General features: G+C 41.1%; 1 protein-coding gene across 1 annotated transcript in view; it reads left to right on the plus strand.

The window, feature by feature from the left end:
- cdh16 (cadherin 16, KSP-cadherin) overlaps positions 1 to 18561 on the plus strand; it is a 39767-nt gene extending 21206 nt beyond the window's left edge. Inside the window, exons 12-18 of the mRNA XM_033619242.2 lie at positions 3260 to 3451; positions 12461 to 12702; positions 12784 to 12914; positions 13259 to 13498; positions 16669 to 16785; positions 17360 to 17476; positions 17695 to 18561. Of these exons, the coding sequence (XP_033475133.1) occupies positions 3260 to 3451; positions 12461 to 12702; positions 12784 to 12914; positions 13259 to 13498; positions 16669 to 16785; positions 17360 to 17476; positions 17695 to 17795 (1140 nt within the window). The 3' untranslated portion in view covers positions 17796 to 18561. The remainder of the gene's footprint in view (positions 1 to 3259; positions 3452 to 12460; positions 12703 to 12783; positions 12915 to 13258; positions 13499 to 16668; positions 16786 to 17359; positions 17477 to 17694) is intronic.
- The last annotated feature ends 4382 nt before the right edge of the window (positions 18562 to 22943 follow it).

Raw genomic sequence — 22943 nt, forward strand, 5'->3', positions numbered from 1 at the left:
AGTTACTCAAGATAATCCACAGACCTTGGTGTGAGCAGTTTCATGAAGGAACTATTTTCTGTCTACCAAACTACACCCCACCAACTACATCACACAGAAAGAAGCATACATACAGCGTGAGATGGTGTCCCCTTTCGCTTAGCTGTAATGCTAGCTAGCTCAGTCATGCTAGATGAGCTAGCAGTGGATGTATGCTTCCCTCTGCATTGTGATGCTGTTGGCTGTGACTAGTGCCATCTAGTTCCATTATACTGGAGAGAAGGCAGACAGCTCTATGGCAGATATCTCCAGCACTCTACAGCTCACACCAAAACAATCTAGATTGTTCAATAGCACTACAGTTAAGAGAAAAATATGTATTTTTTTAAATTTTGACTGGCCCTTTAAAATCCACGGAAATGTCTCAAACCACCCAGCGGAAAATCTGCTTTTCCACTTCTAGTGTACAGCTACCTTTGAAGCATACATGAGCTGAGTCTATAGCTCCCCAAAATGCATTTTTGGTGTTTAAGATAAGCAATGTTGTGGTCCCCTGGTGGCGCAGGGGTTAAGGCGCTTACCATGGCCCAACATCCCTTGTTTATTTCTGGCTGGGGACCTGTGCTGCATGTCCTTCCCCTCATTTCCTGTTGTCTTTCTACTTTTAGTCGTCTAATAAAGGCACAAAACACACAAATCAATAGATTAAAAAAAAGCATATTTACTTTTTTTTTTGTTTTGCACTCTATCCCAAAAATAAAACATCTCTGGGAACTACTGCCAATATGTTTTTATCTTGCAGTGATCCGGTTGATCAATAACGCTGCAGTCAAGGCCCAGCATGTAATGTGACAGCAGTATCCCTCCTTTTGATGTATCTGCTGGTATGAAAGACAAATGGGCTAAAGATAGGCAGTTACAGAAAATCCCCTCACTTTTCACCCACATGTGCCGCATAATAGAAGAGCAAGAAGTCATGAGGGCTGGGAGTTATGTGGGAGAGCCATCATGCTGTGATAATAGGGAACCAATCTCTAGCTGTTCTGTCTGTCAGACCGCAGTGACACTGAAAGGCTGCACACACTGGGCTGTGAAGGAACACGTTTTTTTTTTTTTTTAATTTAAGGTACTGGCTTTAAATTTAACAGCGGAAATTGACCACAGAGCTTTGACATATAATATCCAGACCAATAACAGGAGACAGTATGTTGAATACAGACTTGATAAAAGATTTTTTATATAACATCTGTTGTCATGGTAAATTTTTTTTTTTTTTTGTCCTTGCTGCAATCATTTGTATTTTCAGGCCGTCGCAAACAAATTTGCACACTTGCTCAGATAATTGCCACCACACACGCACAGACACACACAAACACAGAGGTGGAAAATGCTCTTGAGCAGGTCACGCCTGAGGAGTGCAGCTTTTTCCATGGCGATGCAAAGGCAGCGCTATAGGGGGTGATGTGGGAGGCGAGTGGTGACAGGGCTGGGTTCAGCGACCCTGTGGATGGGGCAGCCAGATCAGAGGCATGGCTGCTTCACCAGAGGACATCTGTGAGTGGCAGATTAAAATGGCTGTCTAAACACACAGAAGTGTGTGAGTAAAGGTTAGCGAACACCAGGAGGGCGAGAGGGGGCAACCGTAAACATGTAGGCACATACAGTCACGACAACAGGGTATGCTGAAAAGTGGACAGGCAGTCGTGATTTTTATTGGCAACCACAGCATTCACCATCAACAAGTCTCCGGCAAAGTTTACATTAGCCTGTTACTTGTATAAATATTTCATTTTATTAATATTTAATACTGCTGTTAATGCAGAGACAGTTGAGAGTAATACAGTCATTGTTCAACTTTGAATCATCCTGCCTCCAGGATAAATCTTTGGAACAAAAACAATCTTTGCTAAGACCAAAAGCATGCATTTATGGATTAGAAAAGAATATCAGCTGGCGCACTTGGTCAAAAATAATTGGAGCCAACAAGATGCTGTGGCGCGCTCATTCTTTACCTTGCACAAAGGTAGTATCTTGTGAAACTTGACAGCCTAAGGCATCCATCGCAGCATAGCTTGTCAGGAAGGGGGCTAAATAATTTTTCAGAATTAGCCTAAATTTTGGCAAGGGGACAACCAGCATGGCCTTTTTCCAGGAGGCCCCTTGAACCCTCACCTCAAAATTATTGAATGAAGGGGGTTCTCTGGGTACCCATGAGTCTCCCCTAAACTTGAGAAGACTTGTTTCCAGTGCATGTTTTGTTCCTCACGATCAATCTACTCCTTCAAATTAAAGCTGTATATTTGTCTTTTTAAAGAAAAGGACAACCTGCACATTTGAAGAACAATGAATCGCCTAACATGTATGTACAAATATAAAACACATTACAACAGGATTGTTGTGGAACTCAAAGTGTTAAGTGTGCTGGTGTTAGTCTATGCACATTAGATAATATGTAATGATAACTGTATAATAAGAAATAAGAATAAGAAACCCAAGTATATCATTAAGGAGTTCCTTAAAAAAACAGTGTGTAAGTATAAAAATGTTCATAAACATGGGCCAAGTTTCTCCCATCAAGTCTGTATTTATAAATCAGTCTGACATTAAAAAATTGGTGTTTTTCCAATGCTGCTTGTTGCAGAGGGGCTTCTAACTATGGCAGCCAATGCAAAATGTGAATGGCCCTATTAAGAGCCAGTGATTGGTTTGTCCATTCTGGGCTTCTGTAGAAACATGGCGGTGGAACATGGCGATCTCCCTGGAAGAGGACCCCGTACATATAATTGTTTCATTCTGTGGTAATGAAAACACAACAATTCTTACTTACTTAAGAAAACATACTTATTATTTTAGAAAGTCTCCATATTGACATCATTTTCAGCTATCCTATATAGACTACTAAAACAGCAGAGTGGAATTCCTGAAATTCAGTCATGACTTTTGATGTTGGTGTGCCACCCCGAAATGTTTGGTGGCCCCATCTGGCCAGCCCTATGAAAAGTTTCAGGGGGTTTTCCGTTCGCTCTCTTAGCTTCATGATGAAATGCTTCAGTTTTTCCACATTGTTTCTTCCTTTTATTTCTTCTCTGTTTTGGGGGGAGGTGTCCTGTCAGTGAGGCTTGATGTGAGCTGACATCTGTAAAGAAAATTGCTAAATAGATTCAAAATTATTATACTAATTCATTACCATCCATTTGCACTCTTAAGTGCGTTTTTACATAGGAGTGTCTTGAGTGGTTTCTGCTGGGTAACCGTACATTTCTGGTCTCCGTCCCATCAGTATGGACCATTTCACATTCCAGAGGACGCTCCAGTGGGCACCACCGTAACAGCTGTGTTGGCAGGGGATGCAGATGTTCGGGGAGGAGACAGCTGGCAGGTGGACTACCGTTTAGAGTCTGGAAACGAGGAGGAGGTCTTTACATTAGTGACTGACAAGCAGACCAATGAGGTCTCACTCATCCTGTCAAAGGTATACAACACAGACCATCCTGTGACCTCTGCACACACACCTTCGACCACTTCATTTTAATGCTTATTTTAAAACACAAAGATCAGCTATAAATTCCTGCCAAGTCCAAATTAAACTGATATGTTAGTTGTTTTCTTTATCCTGTTCAGGGTACGAGGGAGTACAAACAAATGTCTCCTCTCAGGAGCACAAATGTTAATGTCAAGGACAATTTTTGGCATGATGGCTTTGTGTGTCCTTTGTGCAGTCCTATGAGATCATTCAGAGACCTGCTGTCGATACAACAGCCACATTTTTCAGAGGACATTATTTCAATATGATAGTGTGTACGTGTGAGGCACCAGCAGAAAGGTTAGAAAAGAATATTCCAATACGTCAATACTTAAGTCTGACATGCCTCAAAGCAAAAAGAGTCCAGATGACAATGGAATGTTTTAGCCGAATAATCTCTCCTGTCCCCGGGGCGCATCACCCTTCGTCTGCCCCGTGTAATCCAGCAGGACGTTTTAGGGATGCATGAGGGAGTGTGTGTCTATCTATCTGCGTGTATGTGTGTGTGTGTATGTGTGTGTGCTCTAATGGTCTGCTCTCTGTAAGTGGGCCAGGCAGGAGACAGTCTATTATTTTCAACCTCTCTGTGGGAGTTGACGAATGTGATTGAACTGTGAGCTGCACACGCTCTGCTGAGATAAAGCAGGAGATGTCTAAAAGCTAAAAATGGATCTTGTATTATTTCAGATTAACACAAGAGGACTTCTGTTTTTTGGAAATGTTATTACACAGATTGAATTCTGGTCTCTTTGAGCAGCTGTGTTTAAAGCTCTTGTACTGACCTTATGAAATATTACAGTAACAAACTATATCAAGGGATGCTGTTGTTTATTTAGCTTCCTTTCATAAAAAAAAATAATAATAAAGCTTAAATCCTACACACATAAAGCCCCTGTGGATTAAAATGCACTTGAGCAAATCCTTTAATTCATCGTGTTACAGTGTGAGGTCAGCGCCAGAAGGCAGACACATTTCATTATTAGAAATTACACACTGTTCACAGCCCAAGTGAATAATTAGATTGTGCAGACACTAATGGCAGTTTACCACACAGACTAGAGGCTGCCGACTGAGGTAAATGTATAATGAACCGGGGGAAGTGAGGGGAATCTAATCAGGATGAGGAGAGCAGGAGGCATTAGACGTTACATCAAATGTAAAACCATTCTGTTAAAGAAAAACTGAAATAAAACCTCATGGAAGTGACTTGCAGCTTTAATCAATTAGTTATCAAATCACCAAAACAGAGCTGATAAGATATTCATCCATCACAAGCTACAGGTGTGAGTCATCGGTTTAAAGTGACGTAAGAGGACTGAATCATATGACAATGATGTTACCAGGAACAATGGTGTAACTTTAATGGTAGGAAGCATTAATCACTTTGATGAATGGGGCATTTAATACAAAGAGATTTGTTATGTGCTTCATTTTAACTCAGACAAAAGCTTTAATATGGCTTTCATAATTACAAAGTAGCTGCATTTATATCAGATGATCCGGCAGCACAGGACAAGCAGTGTTTGGAGAGACGACAGGAGAGCAAAGATAGCAAGAAAATGGTTTCTTTGTACTTAACTGGAATTAAATGACATTAATCTGCCCACCATGACGAACAATAGCAAGAGTGGACATAATTAATTTCATATTAGTTTATCTAGAAATATGAGAAATCAGTATCATTGTGAGGCTAAAATCTTTTTATCAATCAATTTTATTTATAAAGCCCAATATCACAAATCACAATTTGCCTCACAGGGCTTTACAGCATACGACATCCCTCTGTCCTTATGACCCTCGCAGCGGATAAGGAAAAACTCCCCAAAAAAACCCTTCAACGGGGGAAAAAAAAAAAACGGTAGAAACCTCAGGAAGAGCAACTGAGGAGGGATCCCTCTTCCAGGACGGACAGACGTGCAATAGATGTCGTACAGAACAGATCAACATAATAAATTAACAGTAATCCGCATGACACAATGAGAGAGAGAGAGAGAGAGAGAGAGAGCGAGAGAGAGAGAGAGAGAGAGAGATGCAAGTAATGACAGTAGCTTACAACAACATTATTGAAAGTAATAATATTATAGTTGTAGTTCTGGCTACTGTGGTACAATATGTTGAAAGTATGTATTAATATCTGGCAGTATACATGTGTGACAACAGTCATATGTGTATAATAACAGTAGAAGTATGACTAATGACTAATGATGGCAGCAGCAGGAGGCATCTGGCAGGACCATGGCAGCAGCACAACCACACACGTCACGCTATCCAGGCACCGCTGCGATATGAGTTAACCTGAGAGACAGTGGAGCACAAAGGCTCCGGAGAAGAAGCCGAGTTAGTGACATCCAGAATGGCCGAGTTAGCAAGATGCAGTAATAGAATACGAGAGAGAGAGAGAGAGAGAGAAGGTGCCCAGTGTATTATAGGGGGGTCCTCTGGCAGACTAGGCCTAAGTCAGCCTAACTAGGGGCTGGTACAGGGCAAGCCTGAGCCAGCCCTAACTATAAACTTTATCAAAGAGGAAAGTCTTAAGTCTAGTCTTAAATGTGGAGACGGTGTCTGCCTCCCGAACCATAACAGGAAGATGATTCCACAGGAGAGGAGCCTGATAGCTGAAGGCTCTGGCTCCTGATCTACTTTTGGAGACTTTAGGGACCACGAGTAACGCTGCATTCTCAGAGCGCAGTGTTCTGGTGGGATAATATGGCACTATGAGCTCACTAAGATATGACGGAGCTTGACCATTTAGAGCTTTATAAGTTAACAGTAGGATTTTAAATTCAATTCTGGATTTTACAGGGAGCCAGTGCAGCGAAGCTAAAACAGGAGAAATATGATCTCGTTTCTTAGTTCCTGTTAGTGCACGTGCTGCTGCATTCTGAATTAGCTGGAGAGTTTTTAAGGACTTAATAGAGCTACCTGATAATAGAAAGTTACAGTAATCCAGCCTAGAGGTAACAAAAGCGTGGACCAATTTTTCTGCATCTTTTCGGGTCAGGATAGGCCTAATTTTCGCAATATTACGCAGATGAAAAAATGCAGTCCGTGAGGTTTGTTTTAAATGAGAATTAAAAGACAAATCTTGATCAAATATTACTCCGAGGTTTCTTACGGTAGTGCTAGAGGCCAGAGCAATGCCATCTAGAGAAACTATGTCATCAGATAAAGAGTCTCTGAGTTGTTCGGGGCCAAGAACAATAACTTCAGTTTTGTCTGAATTTAACATCAGGAAATTGGTGTTTGCATGTTCTCCCTGTGTCAGTGTGGGTTTTCTCAGGGTACTCCAGCTTCCTCCCACAGTCCAAAGACATGGGGAACTGCCCATTGGTCCGACAGCCCATTGGTTCGACATCCCATTGTTCCGACCATATTAAACCCATTGTTCCGAAGTCCGTTCCGAAATCATCATGATGCCCTGTGGTTAAGGTCTGGTTAGGTTTAGGCACAAAAACCACTTGGTTAGGGTCAGGAAAAGATCATGGTGTGGGTTAAAATGAAAAGAAAGTGACAAACACATAAGCTGTGCTCCGACTTAAGCCTTTCCCAGCTGACCCAGAGCCGATCGCGGCGCACCATACGCCTGCCGCGAGTCGTTCAGCATCGCGGACAGTCGGACCAATGGAATGTCGAACCAATGGACTGTCGGACCAATGACATGAACCTAAAGACATGCAGGTTAATTGGTGACTCTAAATTGGCCGTAGGTGTGAATGTGAGTGTGAATGGTTGTCTGTCTCTATGTGTCAGCCCTGTGATAGTCTGGTGACCTGTCCAGGGTGTAACCCGCCTCTCGCCCAATGTCATCTAGGACTAGCTTCAGCACACCCACTACCCCTAATAGGATAAGCAGTTATGGAATGAATGAATGAATGAATGAATGAGTCAGATGGCTACTTTTGTGTAAAAAGGGCCATTCGTAATGACAAACCCACAGAGAATTACAACATATCCCCATAGTATGGTTTGTAACATCCTATGAATTAACGTCCCAAGAATGACAAAATGTATTTAACATAAAGTTACGTAAGTTAGGTTTAGGAAAAGAAACTTGGTGAGGCATCTTTAGGTTTGGGCAAGTCAAGTTACTGTGGCTATGGTTAGGAAATCAAACATGGTGACGACATAACTTAAAATGACTCGTTCACTGGAAGTTCATGCAATTTGGGACACTGGACTCCTGTGGAAAGTCCTGTGCTTTGTGACCCCATCTACCCCAAACTGCTTTGTTACAGGGACTGCTTACTTCCTTACTCCCATCAGCACACTGGTCACAGGATCACAGCCACTCCAAATACCTGAGTTATACTCAAATTACTGGCTTTTGATTATGTGGGATATGTTCGAATTGTGTCCTAGATTGTCCTAAAGGTTATCACCTGACTTTGCAGTTCCCCTCACTGAGCTTTTTAGCATCTCTCACCACATTGTTTTCATTTTCTGTGCCACAACTTTAATGTTTTATTTCACTCTTAATATTCTCATAGCGTCATGTTTGGCAGCAGCATGCAGGTGTTTTTATTCTTAAAAAAAACTTTACACTACCTGCTCAGCACCAAATGTCAAACAGACCAGTCGCAGCCTTTATCAATCGAAGTGCCAGATATTTCCCTCAGGAGTTGGCGGAGAGCAAAACAGATCTTAAAAGATAGTGAACACTGGACTTACATTCATCAGGTGCGAGAAACAGCTCAGAGTTAATGATGCTCGGTGTCTGCTGGAGGTGTAAATAAGCACCTGTTGGCTAACCAGCTCGACATATTAAATGAAAAGGTGTTGATATGTCAGTGTTAACAGCTTCTTTTAGCAGCTTCCCACTAGTAGCCAATGTGTTATTACAGGTTAGAAAAAAATTAGTTTATTTGACAAACAACAGCACAAATAAAAGAACAAACAAAGTAAAAATTGTTTTAGATACCTATTTTGGCAGTCTTAAAATATTGGGTGTTAACAGTGCAGGTGAGGTAATAGCAGTTCATAGCCACGTGAGTGAACACGATGAATAAATCAAATGTAGTATCCTCATGGGAAGACTTTGAGTAATATATTGGTTCAGATGACTGACTATAGCCTCGAGAGAGTCCATGTTCTGGTGCACTGAGTAGTTTGATGCGTCACTTCCAGTCAACGGCAGCACTCGTGCCCCCTCCAAGGTCTGCGTTTCTTCTCCGTGGCAACAGAGACGCACTCATGATGTCACACAATGCTGGTTTAATAACATCTTGTTACATGGGTAGACAGAACACGTTTAAGGAAGGGTGAAACCTGACAGCGAATACAAGCTCCAGGGCAGGATTCAGAAAATTACATTAAAATAATCAAATACATTAGAGACTAAGATAAAACAATACGTGTCCTTCAGTCTTTAAGTATTCAAATCACTGACTGCACTGTCAACAGCATCATAACTGCAGTTAATCCCTCCAAACCTCCACAGTGAAACAACTTTTTTAATCCTTCAAACAAAGTCAAGATGTCACAGTTTTATTTTTAGGGCCCCGATTACAATAATCACATCACTTAAAATCTGCTACTCCCAGTTTTGCTTCAAAACTTTAGACACAAATACAGTTAAGAAGTATAAATGTTAAAATTTATGGATTTTATGTGTTTATATGTGATTATTTTTACACTGTTTTACAGTCAAGAGTTATATATTGAATGCCTTGTAATGTTAACATCATTTCATATATATTTATACAAATCTTCCTATCATTCTCTTGAGTTCATACAGTTGTATAAACCGCATTGTCACATACAGTAGCAGTTGCTCTCAGTGCATCATCATGGAAAATGTTTCATTAGTGACACAGTGAATCAATTGGCTCAGTGACTGGTGTCTGGCTCATATTGGAAATACAGCAATACTCTGCCAGTAAACCCAGTTTCCTTGGAAGTGAGGTAAGGTGACTGGTCACAGGGAACGTACCGTATCCTTCTCCTTCTGGTAAAGTCAAGATTCTGTTTTCTTTGACAGGTGTACCACTGGCAGAGTGCCCATAAAATGTCATTGTATCCAAAGAAATTCAACTACTTTCCTTACATTTATTTAATTGTTGATATAGATAAGTAATTCGTTTTTTTAAAGGACCAGTTCACCCAAATCTTATTATATGAGATTTATAAGTATCTTTTCTATGTAACCACAACAGTTGCTTCTGGCTAGATAACTGGCAGTTAATTGGCTGTGCTTATTTTATATACTGTGTTGGTTTGCTAGCGTACTTGTTTCCTAACAGTGACATCTCACTGCCGGTTGGACTAACTGCTAGTTTAAGGTAAACTTAAGCTCTTGTTTTCTTTAGTCTGTTGGCCAGATGATAAATGGGCTTTCCAACCTAACCCTTCTTAAGTGTTTATTGTTGATTGACATGGACCTCCCCAGAAATGTAACTACACATTGTAGCAACGCAGACCTCCTGTCTATTTTTGTTAGCTGAAACCATTTTCCTCAGTGGAAACTAAGCTTTTATTTGCTTTAACTTCACAGATAAGAAACAATAAATTGTGAAGACAATAAAGTCCCCACAAAAATAGCATTTTAAGTCTTGTGTATAATTTATCCTGGCTTCATATGAGCAGAGGAAAACCTCTAGTCCCTTGGCTAATTTATACAATGTAAAATGCCATAGGTCTGTGCTAATAATGTTAGCATGTTGTTTGGAAAACGTGTTTAGAACGAGACGGTTGTTAACTCTTGTGTTGTAATGGAACTGAATTTTGTAGCGTTACCTTTGTTACATGTTGCTGTTGTCCCTGGCTTCATATGAGTAGAGGAAAAGTCTGCTAGCTGCTAGGCTAATTTATACAATGTAAAATGCCATAGGCTTGTGCTAAAAACTTTAGCATGTTGTATTTGTGGGGAAAATGTGTCCAGATAAAGACAAGTGCTTTGTCTGTGAATGCTGCGAGTTATAGTGAAGCCGATTTGTGTACTTGTGTTTGAAATGGTCACTATTAAGCCATGTTTAATGTGTGTTTTGAATCAACAAAACTTTACAGCACTTCACAGAAACCCTGCCGCTGACTAGTGTTTTAGAGGTATAACTGCACACACTGAGTGACACAGACACACCACCGCACAAGTATAAATGCTTACAATGGCGGCAAAATTGTGTCAATATGGGTCATGGACACAGCAGCTAACCCCTCAATGCATTCATTTTATACATGAAACATATATTATGTATCATCTTTTACAGTTTCAACAAAATTCTGTAAACACTGATAAATATCACTGTTGGCATGTTATCACTAGTTTTTAGAAATACAGTCAGGTCCATAATTATTTGGACAATGATACAGTTGTCATCATTTTGGCTCTGTACACCACCACAATGGGTTTTAAATGAAACAATGAATACCTGCTTAAAGTGCAGACTCTCAGCTTTCATTTAAGGTTTTTTTCAAAAATGTAGTATGAACCGTGTAGGAATGACAAGCATTTCTTCACACAGTCCCCCAACTTTAAGGGCTCATAAGTATTTGGACAAACTAACATAATCATCAATTAAACAGTCAGTTTTAATACTTGGTTGCAAATCCTTTACAGTCAATGACTGCCTGAAGTGTTGGACACATAGGCATCATCAGATGCTGGGTTTCTTCCCTGGTGATGCTCTGCCAGCCCTTTACTGCAGCCGTCTGCACTTCCTGCTTGTGTTTTGGGTGTTTTGCCCTCAGTTTTGGCTTCAGCAAGAGAAACGCATGCTCAATTGGATTCAGGTCAGATGATATGACTTGGCCATTGCAGAACATTCCTTTTCTTTGTCTTAAAAATGTCTTTGGTTGCTTTTGCAATATGTTTCAGGTCAATGTCCATCTGCACTGTGAAGCATCGTCCAATGAGTTTTGAAGCATTTAGTTGAATCTGAGCAGATAATGTAGCCCCAAACACTTCAGCTTTCATCCTGCTGCTCTTGTAAGCAAGAGAAGACTTCACTAGAATAAATACAGAGGGTTTATCACAAGATGCAAACCATTAGTTAGCCTTAAAAATGGAAGGCCAGATTAGAGTTTGTCAAAAACCATCTAAAAAGCCTGTACAGTTGTGGAACAGCATACTATGGACAGATAAAACAAAGATCAACTACCAGAATGATGGGAAGACAAGAGAAGGAAGAAGGGAAGGAACTGCTCATGATCCAAAGCACACCACCTCATCAGTGAAGCATGGTGGAGGTACTGTTATGTCATGGCCATGTATGGCTGCCAGTGGAACTGGTTCTCTTGTATTTATTGATGATGTGACTGCTGACAAGAGCAGCAGGATGAAAGCTGAAGTGTTTGGGGCTACATTATCTGCTCAGATTCAACCAAATGCTTCAAAACTCATTGGGCGATGCTTCACAGTGCAGTTGGACAATGACCTGAAGCATATTGCAAAAGCAACCAAAGACATTTTTAAGGCAAAGAAGTGGAATGTTCTGCAATGGTCAAGTCATATCATCTGACCTGAATCCAATTGAGCATGCGTTTCTCTTGCTGAAGCCAAAACTGAGGGCAAAACACCCAAAACACAAGCAGGAAGTGCAGACGGCTGCAGTAAAGGGCTGGCAGAGCATCACCAGGGAAGAAACCCAGTATCTGATGATGCCTATGTGTCCAACACTTCAGGCAGTCATTGACTGTAAAGGATTTGCAGCCAAGTATTAAAACTGACTGTTTAATTGATGATTATGTTAGTTTGTCCAAATACTTATGAGCCCTTAAAGTCGGGGGACTGTGTGAAGAAATGCTTGTCATTCCTACACGGTTCATACTACATTTTTGAAAAAAGCCTTAAATGAAAGCTGAGAGTCTGCACTTTAAGCAGGTATTCATTGTTTCATTTAAAACCCATTGTGGTGGTGTACAGAGCCAAAATGATGACAACTGTATCATTGTCCAAATAATTATGGACCTGACTGTATTTGTGTGTGCATAATTTTGGCTGTGTGTGTACATATGTGTTCACAGGTCTTGGACTTTGAGCGTGAGAGTGAGTACATCCTTGTGCTCAGCGCTCAGAACCCAGTGGCTCTCGTCCGTGGCCGATACGGACCTGCATCCACAGCAACCGTCTCCATCTATGTGGATGATGTAAATGAAGGTCCAATCCTGTCTCAAAGCCATTATGAGGTGACTGTCAGGGAGGGCGAGGAACCAGGACGGGTTATCGCTACCATCCGAGGTTACGACCCTGATTCTCATCCAATCAGGTGAGCCTGAACTGATGAATGCTGTAGGTATATTTAAATGTTATCTGCTTCACTTGTTCTAATTCTGTTTTTTTTGTGCAGATACTCTCTTCAAGGAGACACCAAGAAATACTTTTCAATAGGGAAGTATTCTGGTGAACTGAAGACTGTGCAGGCCTTGGACAGAGAGGAGAACAGCACATACACCATGGAGGTCATTGCAGTGGATGGGCGTAAGTTCTTTTTCTTCATTAAATATACCACACAACTATTTGATTGATTTAGAATTCCTGTTGAATGATTCAAAACACTAAAAAAGCACACACATACAAAAGCACACTTGAACATCTTCACAGACAAACAGAGAGTCTGAAGAATACAGATGTAGAAGTAGAGACAGAGTTGCAGAAGAGCGAGATCAAAGAAAGCAGTATGAGTGCAAGAGAACAGAAAACAAACAATGGAGAAGGTTAGGCAAGGTGAAGAATGAAAAAAGAAAAACATTCAGGTTTAGACAGTGAAGCCTTGGCACCTCATCTCTGTTTGTCTTTTCCACATCTCTTGTGTTCCCCCTTAGGAAACTCTTCCTTATCTGCATCCACCCTAGTGACGGTCCAAATCCTGGATGTGAACGACAACAGTCCAGTGCTGGTTGGAGACTACTCCTGGAAGTACCTGTGTACGCCTCGCTGGGAGGACCAAGCTTTGGTGCTGGCCTCGCGGGACAGTGATGGGCCACAGCATGGAGGACGACTCAACTTCTCCCTGCGCAGTGACGCCACAGTCCGACGGAACTGGAAGCTGACACCTATTAATGGTGAGGTGAATGCAGACTTGGTGAACCCGGTCAACCCGCAGCTTACTGTGTTAGTCTTATGATTCACAGTGAAAAGAGAAGACAGTCAAGTAAAGTCACATCGTTAGCAGAGGCTATCCTTAGATAATTTTTCACATGGAATTTGTAGGAGGCATCACTTATACCCAAAACTCAGGTCTGATTCTGAGTGCCAGCATGGTCTCAAAGCCAGAGTGCTGCGAAATGGATGTAATTAGCAGCCCAGATCCAAATCCTAAAATCCATTGCAATCACCGTAGACTAAATCACCATGACGTCAGGCTTACAACAACAATCACTTCCAGGTAGACAATCCACAGGCCAAAGACATGCAGGTTAATTGGTGACTCTAAATTGCCCGTAGGTGTGAATGTGAGCATGAATGGTTGTCTGTGTCTATGTGTCAGCCCTGTGATAGTTTGGCGGTCTGTCCAAGGTGATTCAATCTTTATCATTTCATTGCTTTAATATGGACAACTTCATACATTCTTCTGCAGTCTGAGATGGTTTAAGATACATATGTGAACATTGTGTCTTCTATTATGGTCCCTCTTTGCTAAGAATCAGCTTCAGAATAAGGAAGTTAATTTACTGAAGAAGACAGGTCGATGTCATCCAGCCACAATGTCATGCAGTGTGAAGCAGTGGATTTTCAAATACAGCGTGCAGTCACCAAGTTCGCCACAATGTGTTAAATGCTTTGAGTTACCTGGCCTTTGAATTAAAGAAGGCAATGTGCCATCCATGAGGACAGATAGTCAAAGTAACAGAGTGATCCGGCCTTGAAGATGTGCAAATTGCCTTGGTCTGTTTTCTTCCTGCATAATTTCGTCAGTCCTATCTGAATCTGCGAAGGGAGGTATAATGTAATTATCCTTTTTTTTCTTGCCATTGTAAACCGCTAGTGTTGCGCTCGTTTAATGCAAACTATTTACTGTGATGACGTCTGACATTAAGTCATTCAAACAGCTCAACCACTTCCCTCTCAGGTTTTTTTTTATCTCCCTCTTTCACTCCCCTGTTCCTGTTGCTATTGATTGAGCCAAGCTGTAATTATATCTTCTGTGTAATTTCTTTGGCGTCACCGCTGGGTTCCTGCCAGCTAATGGAGGCTAAAAGAGGAATCTCCCAGAATGCTTTGCACCTGGTTGCAGCCAGTAATGGTCGTACCAATAAAATGTGTACTGCCAGTATAATGAGTTGCACAGTTTGTGTGACACAACCACAACCTCCCATGAAAAGAACACGTGTGTGTGTGTGTGTGTGTGTGTCATTGCTATTCATTTCAAATCTTTCAGAGACTCTCAAATGTACCATGTGTAAATAATTGGCAGTTCTTTTCAATGGAGAAATTCAGTTAATGAGGCAGCGCACTCTTATTCCACTTTCGTCCACTCTTAATGGCTGTTCATGGCAGTCAGGAGTGAAATGTGACACATCCAATCTTTTATGTGACACATTTAATAGCATTGTAGTATAAAAAAATACTTTTTGGTGTCACAATCGTCTGCAATATTTCTTAGTAGACAGTGGGTCACAGCTACAACCTGCGTAAATGTCACATCGGAGGCGAAACAGCACAGATAGATGGTAAATTAACAGCTGGCACTGCTCGTGTTTTCCTGACTGACAAATGGAACATGAAGGGGAGTGAAGGGGAGTGAAGGCGAGGTGCGAGCGTAGAGTGTAAGACCCTCAGATAAGGGTTCAAACAGTTTGATAAAACAGTTCTCTTTACGGGACGGGGCTTTTACGTCATGCGGCCAGGCGTGTATTTTAGACCGATCAACAGAGATAAGATTAAGACTCACACACTCCAGACCCCTCAATGTACAGCTCCATCTGTCTCCCTCTCATTCTGTGTCTTGTGTAGCTATGCCGCTGTGTGTTTTTTGTTTGATTATTGTTCTCTTGCTGGTGGAAATTGTAAGATATTGTAAAGAAGTACATAGCTGACGTGCACCAGTGTTGCAGTTGACTCCTGGTAATAAAAAAAGCATTTAGCTTAATTTAACACTTTTTCAGATTTGATCTCTGATGTGCCGGATAGTGCACATCAGAGATCACTACAGTTGTAGTGTATGTGTATATAGTACAACTAACACTTACACTGGGTCAAAATAACCCAGTGCTTTGGGTATAATTGGTGACTTGGTGGCTTTATACCAAACATATTGGTACTACGCCATCTAGCTGCCTTTTTATGATCCATTAAGTGTGATTGCTTTGTATCTTTTTGTACGATTTCATGTCATGGTTACAGATTCTCTCTCCAGCTTCCTAGATTTGTTTTTTGAGTGTAATTTATTCACAAAAAAAAAAAAAATGCACGTTAACTAAGTCAAAGATGAATTTGACTAGCATAGCATTTTTCTTTTTAGCAAATTTGCTATGGATATCACATTAATATCGTTATCCTGCACTCTTTTAGCCATGATAATTGTGTGGTGAAAATCTGATATCGTATCGGCCCTAACTCATACAACAATATTCCCTCTCAATCTTCACCTATGTCCCACCAGAAGTCAGTGGCGGTGCATCTATCTGACTCAGTCCTCTGCATGTAGTTTCTCATTTTCTTCTTATTTTGCTGTGTTCGGGATGTTCCTGGGCACAGCCTGCAGGTGAGGTCAGAACGTTATGAAAATGTAGCGACCAGGTGTCTGATTGTAAGCAGCACACATCCTAGAGGAACCTATGAACATTGCAGACACAGTACAGAAAATGCATATACAGTGAGGTGAAATGGCAAGTGGACAAAACTGGGGGTTGATTTTCACCTTCACCTTCACTGGTGATGCTTTTTACAAACACCAGCTGACAATTCCTGCATAGCCCGGTCACCTTTGGTCACAACCCGAGAACCAGGAACAACCAGCAGAGCTGCACTGATGGATCTGAGGGAATGCCCAGGCACATGGGGCGTCACAAATGCTTGGTATAATCTTGAGCAAGGCCAATAGTTTTAATGATTTAATGAAAAGTAATCAGTGAAATGTTTGTCCTGGTGACACTGGCAGGAGTGACCTATGACAAACTTTGCCACGTCATTCAAGCAAAATAAGAAAATGCTTTTATCTAATGTGTAATTTTATAACAACATGTTAATTAACAGCACATTTAAAGTGTCATCTATGTGTTTTTTCCCTCAGATACTCACACCAACCTGTCCTTAAACATCCCATACCTGGCCCCCGAGGTGTACACTGTGCCCTTCACCATCTCTGACAGCAGCTCGCCTCCCAGGAGCACCTTCATAAACTTGCCAGGTAATGTCGACTCTCCTGCTGCTGAGCTCAAGCGAACGCGGGGAGGTTATGGGACAAGAGCGTAGGAACAATCAATAGAGATCAAACCCTGTGTGCCAGCCTGTCCTAGCACTGTTCTTGTTTGGTAATGATGCAATGGAGCTTTACAAATGATTTTTCCAGGCTTGTGACCACACAGCTCTCTTAAGACTGTGCTCTGCCCGATACAGCCTGCTGACACCTTATATACAGAACAGAACACAAAACAACACATTTCTTCTCATACAATGGTCAGAATATACCAGGGAATAATGGGTGTGTGTGCTGTCTCCTTCTGTGTGACATTCAATTTTCATAATACACAGATAAAAACCTTTGTACAGGCAGGTATACATTTGACGCTTCTGCCCTGTCACTGTAAAGAGTTTATTGATCTGTGAACTCCTCAAATAAGTCTTCCATTAATGATGAGTTGAGCAGTGTTTTTGGTTGTGCTTGTAACATAAATTGTTCCAAACAAAACATATATTCTTTCACTGAGTCATATTTCCTGTTTGTGAGTTGTTTTTGTTTTCCCCTATCCCTCTCATGTTAGTGACAGTGTGTCCCTGCAACGTCAGAGGGAACTGCAAAATGGCTGCCAAGCAGCTGGAGGGCATGCCAACTATTCAGTCTGCAGTTGGGATTCTGCTCGGCACCTTCGCAGTCATTGGTAAGCAGAGAGGCTGAGATAATGCCACTGAAACATATCATAAACATGTGTGCAACTGAAAATGCATCACAAGCTTTATAGAAGTAGTATGTGGTAGCCTATGTTGAAGGACCATTGTGCTGTATGCATTAGATTTTTCAGGGCAGGCATCATAATACTGTGCCTGTTCACTATATTTTGCAATAACGCAGCAATGTCTTTTTGTTCTGTCATTCCAGGAACGATCCTAATTGTTGTGTTTGTGCGACTCTCCTACCAGAACCCCAAAGAGCCGAGCAAAACTAACCAGGAGAGAGTTCCTCTTAAGATTTCAATCTAATTAGGATGCTACTATATCGTCTGTCCTGCTCACTGGACCATTGTAACACCATTGCTTTCAGGGCACTGAATTCATTAAGTGAATGTTTAAAAATGAATGTATATTTCAGTAATTGGATCAAAGTTCAGACATAAACTGACCTGACAGCACAAATTACAATATTTGAGATATGTTAGATTAGTCGAGAAACAATATATAATGTATGTTAAGTGCTTAGGCCTGTGCCTGGGAAATTATGTTGACTTATGTTTTAAGTTTGCCTTTTTTATTGCCAGATCTGGTCATTTGTTTCAAAATGGTGCCCATTTATTACGACAAAGTAATAGGGCCATAGTTTGGAAAAACATTTCAGAGATTTAAAGAATAAAGTCAGAATATTAAAAGAGAAATGTTGCTACATTTTCAAAAGTTGTAATTATAGATAAAAAATATTTTGAAGTCATAATAAAAAAAAATCATATTGCAAGTTTCAAGTTTTTGTTAAATTGTTAAAAAAAAAAAGGTCAATATTTTGACTTTATTCTCAAAATTATTTTTTCTATAACCTTGGCCTAAATACTCTGTTGTAATTTACACTGCAAGTATCTGTTATTCATTTCTGCATCTGGTCATTGAAATAAGATGCCATCTCCTTAATTTCTGATTATGATAAATGTTACAAAAAGATTGTTTTGAAACCATAAATCAGAGGAAATATGCCTGTAAATGCTGAGATGTGATTTATTCATTTGACACATCAATTCACAATTAAAACATCTTGAAAGCACCATAACCACATGATCTCATTTAACATCAAATCTTTATATTCATACTTTTGTTCTCATCTTTTCATCTCTACATGCACTTCAGAGCCTCTCAAACCTGTGGCTTCAGATTTGTCACCAATTCACTCCATCAAATATTTTTTCTCTCTACTTACACGACAAACCAAAACACTTTTAATCGAATGAGACAGCCTGAAATTGTCCTGTGTTTGTAATTGCATTAGCCGAGCGTTCCAGTCTCTGTGTTCAAGGCTGTGTAAATGCTGACCCAGACGACCTCGCAGGCAGGCAAAACTATATTCAGACCAAAGTGTTGCTATAAATAGCTCCACAATTGAAGTTCCACTGAATGTCACTCACCTTGCAGCATCCAACCAACTAATCACCTCTCATTCACGAAAGTTTTACAAATTGAATAGATGCGTCAGACTTATCCATTTGCCGGCTGTGACAAAAGATTGGTTAAACTGGATAACTGCTCACCCTCGACTGTGAGGTGCAGTCACAAAAATGTTCCTTTCAAAGACACCGTGTTTGAGACCATTAGGATGGAGGCTAAAAGCTTCCAACGAGATTCTGGAATAAAACTACTACACAGATAGGTGCAGATTATTTTTGTCATGAACTGTTTGCTTTAGAATTTAAATCGATCCAACATTTAGAAGTTAATCAAATCAATATTCTTTGAAAAATGTGTAAAAAAATTTGAAGTTGATTTTGTTTCCCCCGGTCGTAATGATGAGATATACCCCCAAACTGGACTAACCTACAATAGAGCTCTTGAATGCAACTTTTTCAGGGTTAGACAGCAAACATTCAAAGCTAGAAAATCAAACAAGCAGAATAAAGATGATGTTTTCTCATGAATTGCTGGAGATCAAACCAGAGCTAAAAGACAAGTGAACTAGCCAGAAACATAACTCCAAAGGGACGGTAATGTTGCTGTATGCCTGCTGGATGTAACTGTTTGTTAACACATCAATCATATCAACTAGATAAGATGATGAGGTGACAGGGCTGTTAGCAATTTTAAAGTTCTTCTGTCTTGTAGAGCCTCAAAATAAATACATGTAGCTTTAAGTTAAAAATGGCAGCCGTTTAACCATGACTTTAAAATAAACCCAACCCTAAGTCTGACACTGACAGATTCTTAATACTTAATCCCCCCTAAAAACAAAAAGATGGGCATTTTTCACTCAAGGTATTTTAATTCGTCTTAGTAGGAAAAGCACAGGTGTTAATAAAGACATTAACAATGGCTCTGTGCTGTTCAAGTGTCCCAGTAAAGGGTTATCCAACAAGGAATGATAACTATAACAATAACAAGATGATTAATGATGACCTACTGTAAACAACAGTGCCAGATCAGGATTTTGATCGTCTGTCAGTGATTCTATCGTTCATCAATTCACTTTTAGAAAGCACAGTTGCTCCAAAACCGATCCGAACTTATTAACATTAAAGGCGCTGTATGTAAGAATGTGGCCAAAACAGTTACTGCACTCAAATTCAAAATACTGCCGTGAGTCGTGTCTGCCCCCCCTCCCCTACAGATTTGAGGTTGCTGCTCTGTGCTGAATTGCTGCGTTGTGCTCCGGCGTCTGGCAAAAATAGAAGTCCTGCGTATCTGTTGCGGAGGGCTCCGGAGTGCCGCAGCAGAGACGGAGCCGGAACGCAGCACAGCCGCAGCCGGTGGAAACACACACATCGACTAGAACTGAATCCTATTGGCTCCGCTGCCGTGCCGGAGCGCAGACGCAACCAACACGCATCTGGTGGAAATTGGGGGTGATTTGTTTGCCCACGGACGGCTGCTGTGGCAGGGCCGCGTCGCCACGTCCTTGATCTTCGGTTTTCCAGCGGGCCATTCGAGCATGTCCGGCTTCTCTGCTGCTAACGCTGCTGCCGGGATACAGCTGAGGAGCCGGCTGCTAATGCTATGTACCGGGACACTGCTAATGCTGCTTGCCGTGCTGCTAACATTTGTTTCTCAAAAACATCAGTCAGGTCAATGACCCACCTGCACATGGGCTACAATGTATGATCGAAAATGAATAACAGTTGAAAGTATTCGAAATGTCCATCCCCGTCTAGCTATGATGCTAGTTAGCCAACTTTAGCTAAAGCTTACCTGTCAAGGAGAAGAGTAGCCACTTCGACATCCGATTTCAAATTCTTCTCCACTTTCAACCATCTCCACCGTTCACAAGCATCTCTTATATGGACCCACGCTTTGCCTCGCGTTTTGTCTTGGCGTTTTTTTGGGAATCATAACGAGGTTGTTTGGGTTTAGTTGCACCATCAGCCATTGTAGCTCAGTCGTAACTGTAACTGATGCTGAGACTCTACTGACTGTGTGACTGGTAGACGGCGGTGGGTGGCGCAACAGGCCAAAACACAAATTCAAAACATAAACATGATTTGCGGACCGTAAAAAAATTTTTTAAATGCGAATATTCTGGCCATACTATTGTTGTCGGTGAGATCGGTATGTGATATGAACATTATTCCTTAGTCTCTGTGACATATTAGGATGATTTTACGACTATTTGCTTTAGATTTCTTACATATAGCTCCTTTAATTTTATCTTGGCTTGTTATTAGCTGGTAACTAGCTTATAGTGGTCTGGACCACTCTGCAGAGGGAAGGATGGTGATGCGTTTGGCTGCCGTTCACTAACAATGGCTTTATTGCAGCCTTCACCACAAAACAATAAACATGGCCTTCTCATGAGGTTTAGCAGTAGCCCTGAGCTTATTCAGATACCAAAATTCTGCTGATTGTCATCACTATATGCTGCATGTGTCTTCACCATGCCACCTCAAGAGAGCTGCTTCCCTTGTACATACACAATGAAGTACACGTCACACCCTCACAGGTTACCCACAAGACCACTGCCCTTAAAGGGGAATGAAAAGTTTGGTTTTGTTTGCAATTTTTTACTTTTAATTCATGTGTTATTCCGTTAAAAAAGACTGAACTTGATCTAGGAAAAAAGGTGCAAAATGGTTCAGTCTGCCCCTGGAATAGGTTTTGTCTATAAACATAGATAAAGCCAAGGGAGTGACAGCTTATGTTGCTGGAGCTCCTTCGCAAACTGTCATGGCTTTCCCCAAGAAAGAGAAATTGGGGTTCCAAAATAGAAAAGCAAGAAAGAAGAGGGGAAAGAAAAATTCAAAAGTTGTGTAAATTAGACATAGATCAAGAGAGGAGGGGCCGGGGCCCCAGAGAGACTATATGCATGGGACCTAGAATTTGGTGCTACGCCCCTGGTGACATTCCAACGTGTATTCCATGAAAAATGCCTATTAACCCAAATTTAATATTTCTATACTAATATATTAGCAGCCCCTATCATCTATAAAACAAGCAGACACACATTGTGCCGTAGTATCAGAAATTGAGTGGCTGAAATGTGGTCACACTCACAGTATGAACAAATATCATTTTTAAAAATAGAATCACTTATTGTAAAGAATGATGACGTACACAGGAGCAGATCTCCTCTGTGTGACGATTAGCAGCTGTATCTTTTTTTAATCTTCCAAGTCCAAGTCAGTAGACTGCTGTGGAGCAAACTAACACATTTTCAGCTGCTCATCATCTATCCTCTTTCAGCAGGCATGAAACGGAGGGAGAGATAGAGCAACAATGGAGCAGAAATTAGATGTCAAATCTAAAAATAACCACATTTATATATTCAGTGTTAAAAATACATGTGTGTAAGGACTAGATGCTCCCTCAACTGGACATTTTCAATGTGCAATGACTCACCAAATATACAGACAATGCTCTTGATAGCCTACACACCCATTGCCCATTTATATTAGGCTATTTATATCCCTGGCTAGCTGTTCCAATCAAAGCAACATAGCTCCAAGTAAAAAGAAAAGTACACTGTGGAGGACCCCGAGGGAGACGAGAGAGCAGAGGGGAAGGGATTAGCTTGTGACATGGGGGTCAAGCGTTACATTTGTGAGGTAATGAGCCTCCAACTTTAGCCTTGATGTGTTCCAACAGATCCTCCAAGGACAGAGATGGTTCTGTTCAGCTGGCTGACTCAGGGAGCAAGGCCACGGAGAGAAATGGGGGTGAGATTTCCAATCACTTCAAGTAGCTTGGGAAATGAGAGATAACTCCCCACATATGGACGGACGCTCAGGGACAGGAACAGTGGAGCAGTGGACGGTTTTCCCCAAGCGGCCGGCCGGTTTTCCATTGCTCAGTTACCGGCACAGACGAGTGTTTTTCCTAATCCCTCCTCCCTCTTTTCTGAGTTTCCCCACAGCTTCGGCTATTTTAAGCCCGTTTGAAGATTGTGTAGTTTCACTTTGGACCTGAACTTGACAGATTTCCCATCTGTAGCTGTTAGAGGCTTTTTTG

Source organism: Epinephelus lanceolatus, chromosome 2 (assembly GCF_041903045.1).
Source record: "Epinephelus lanceolatus isolate andai-2023 chromosome 2, ASM4190304v1, whole genome shotgun sequence".
Lineage (NCBI taxonomy): Eukaryota > Metazoa > Chordata > Actinopteri > Perciformes > Serranidae > Epinephelus > Epinephelus lanceolatus.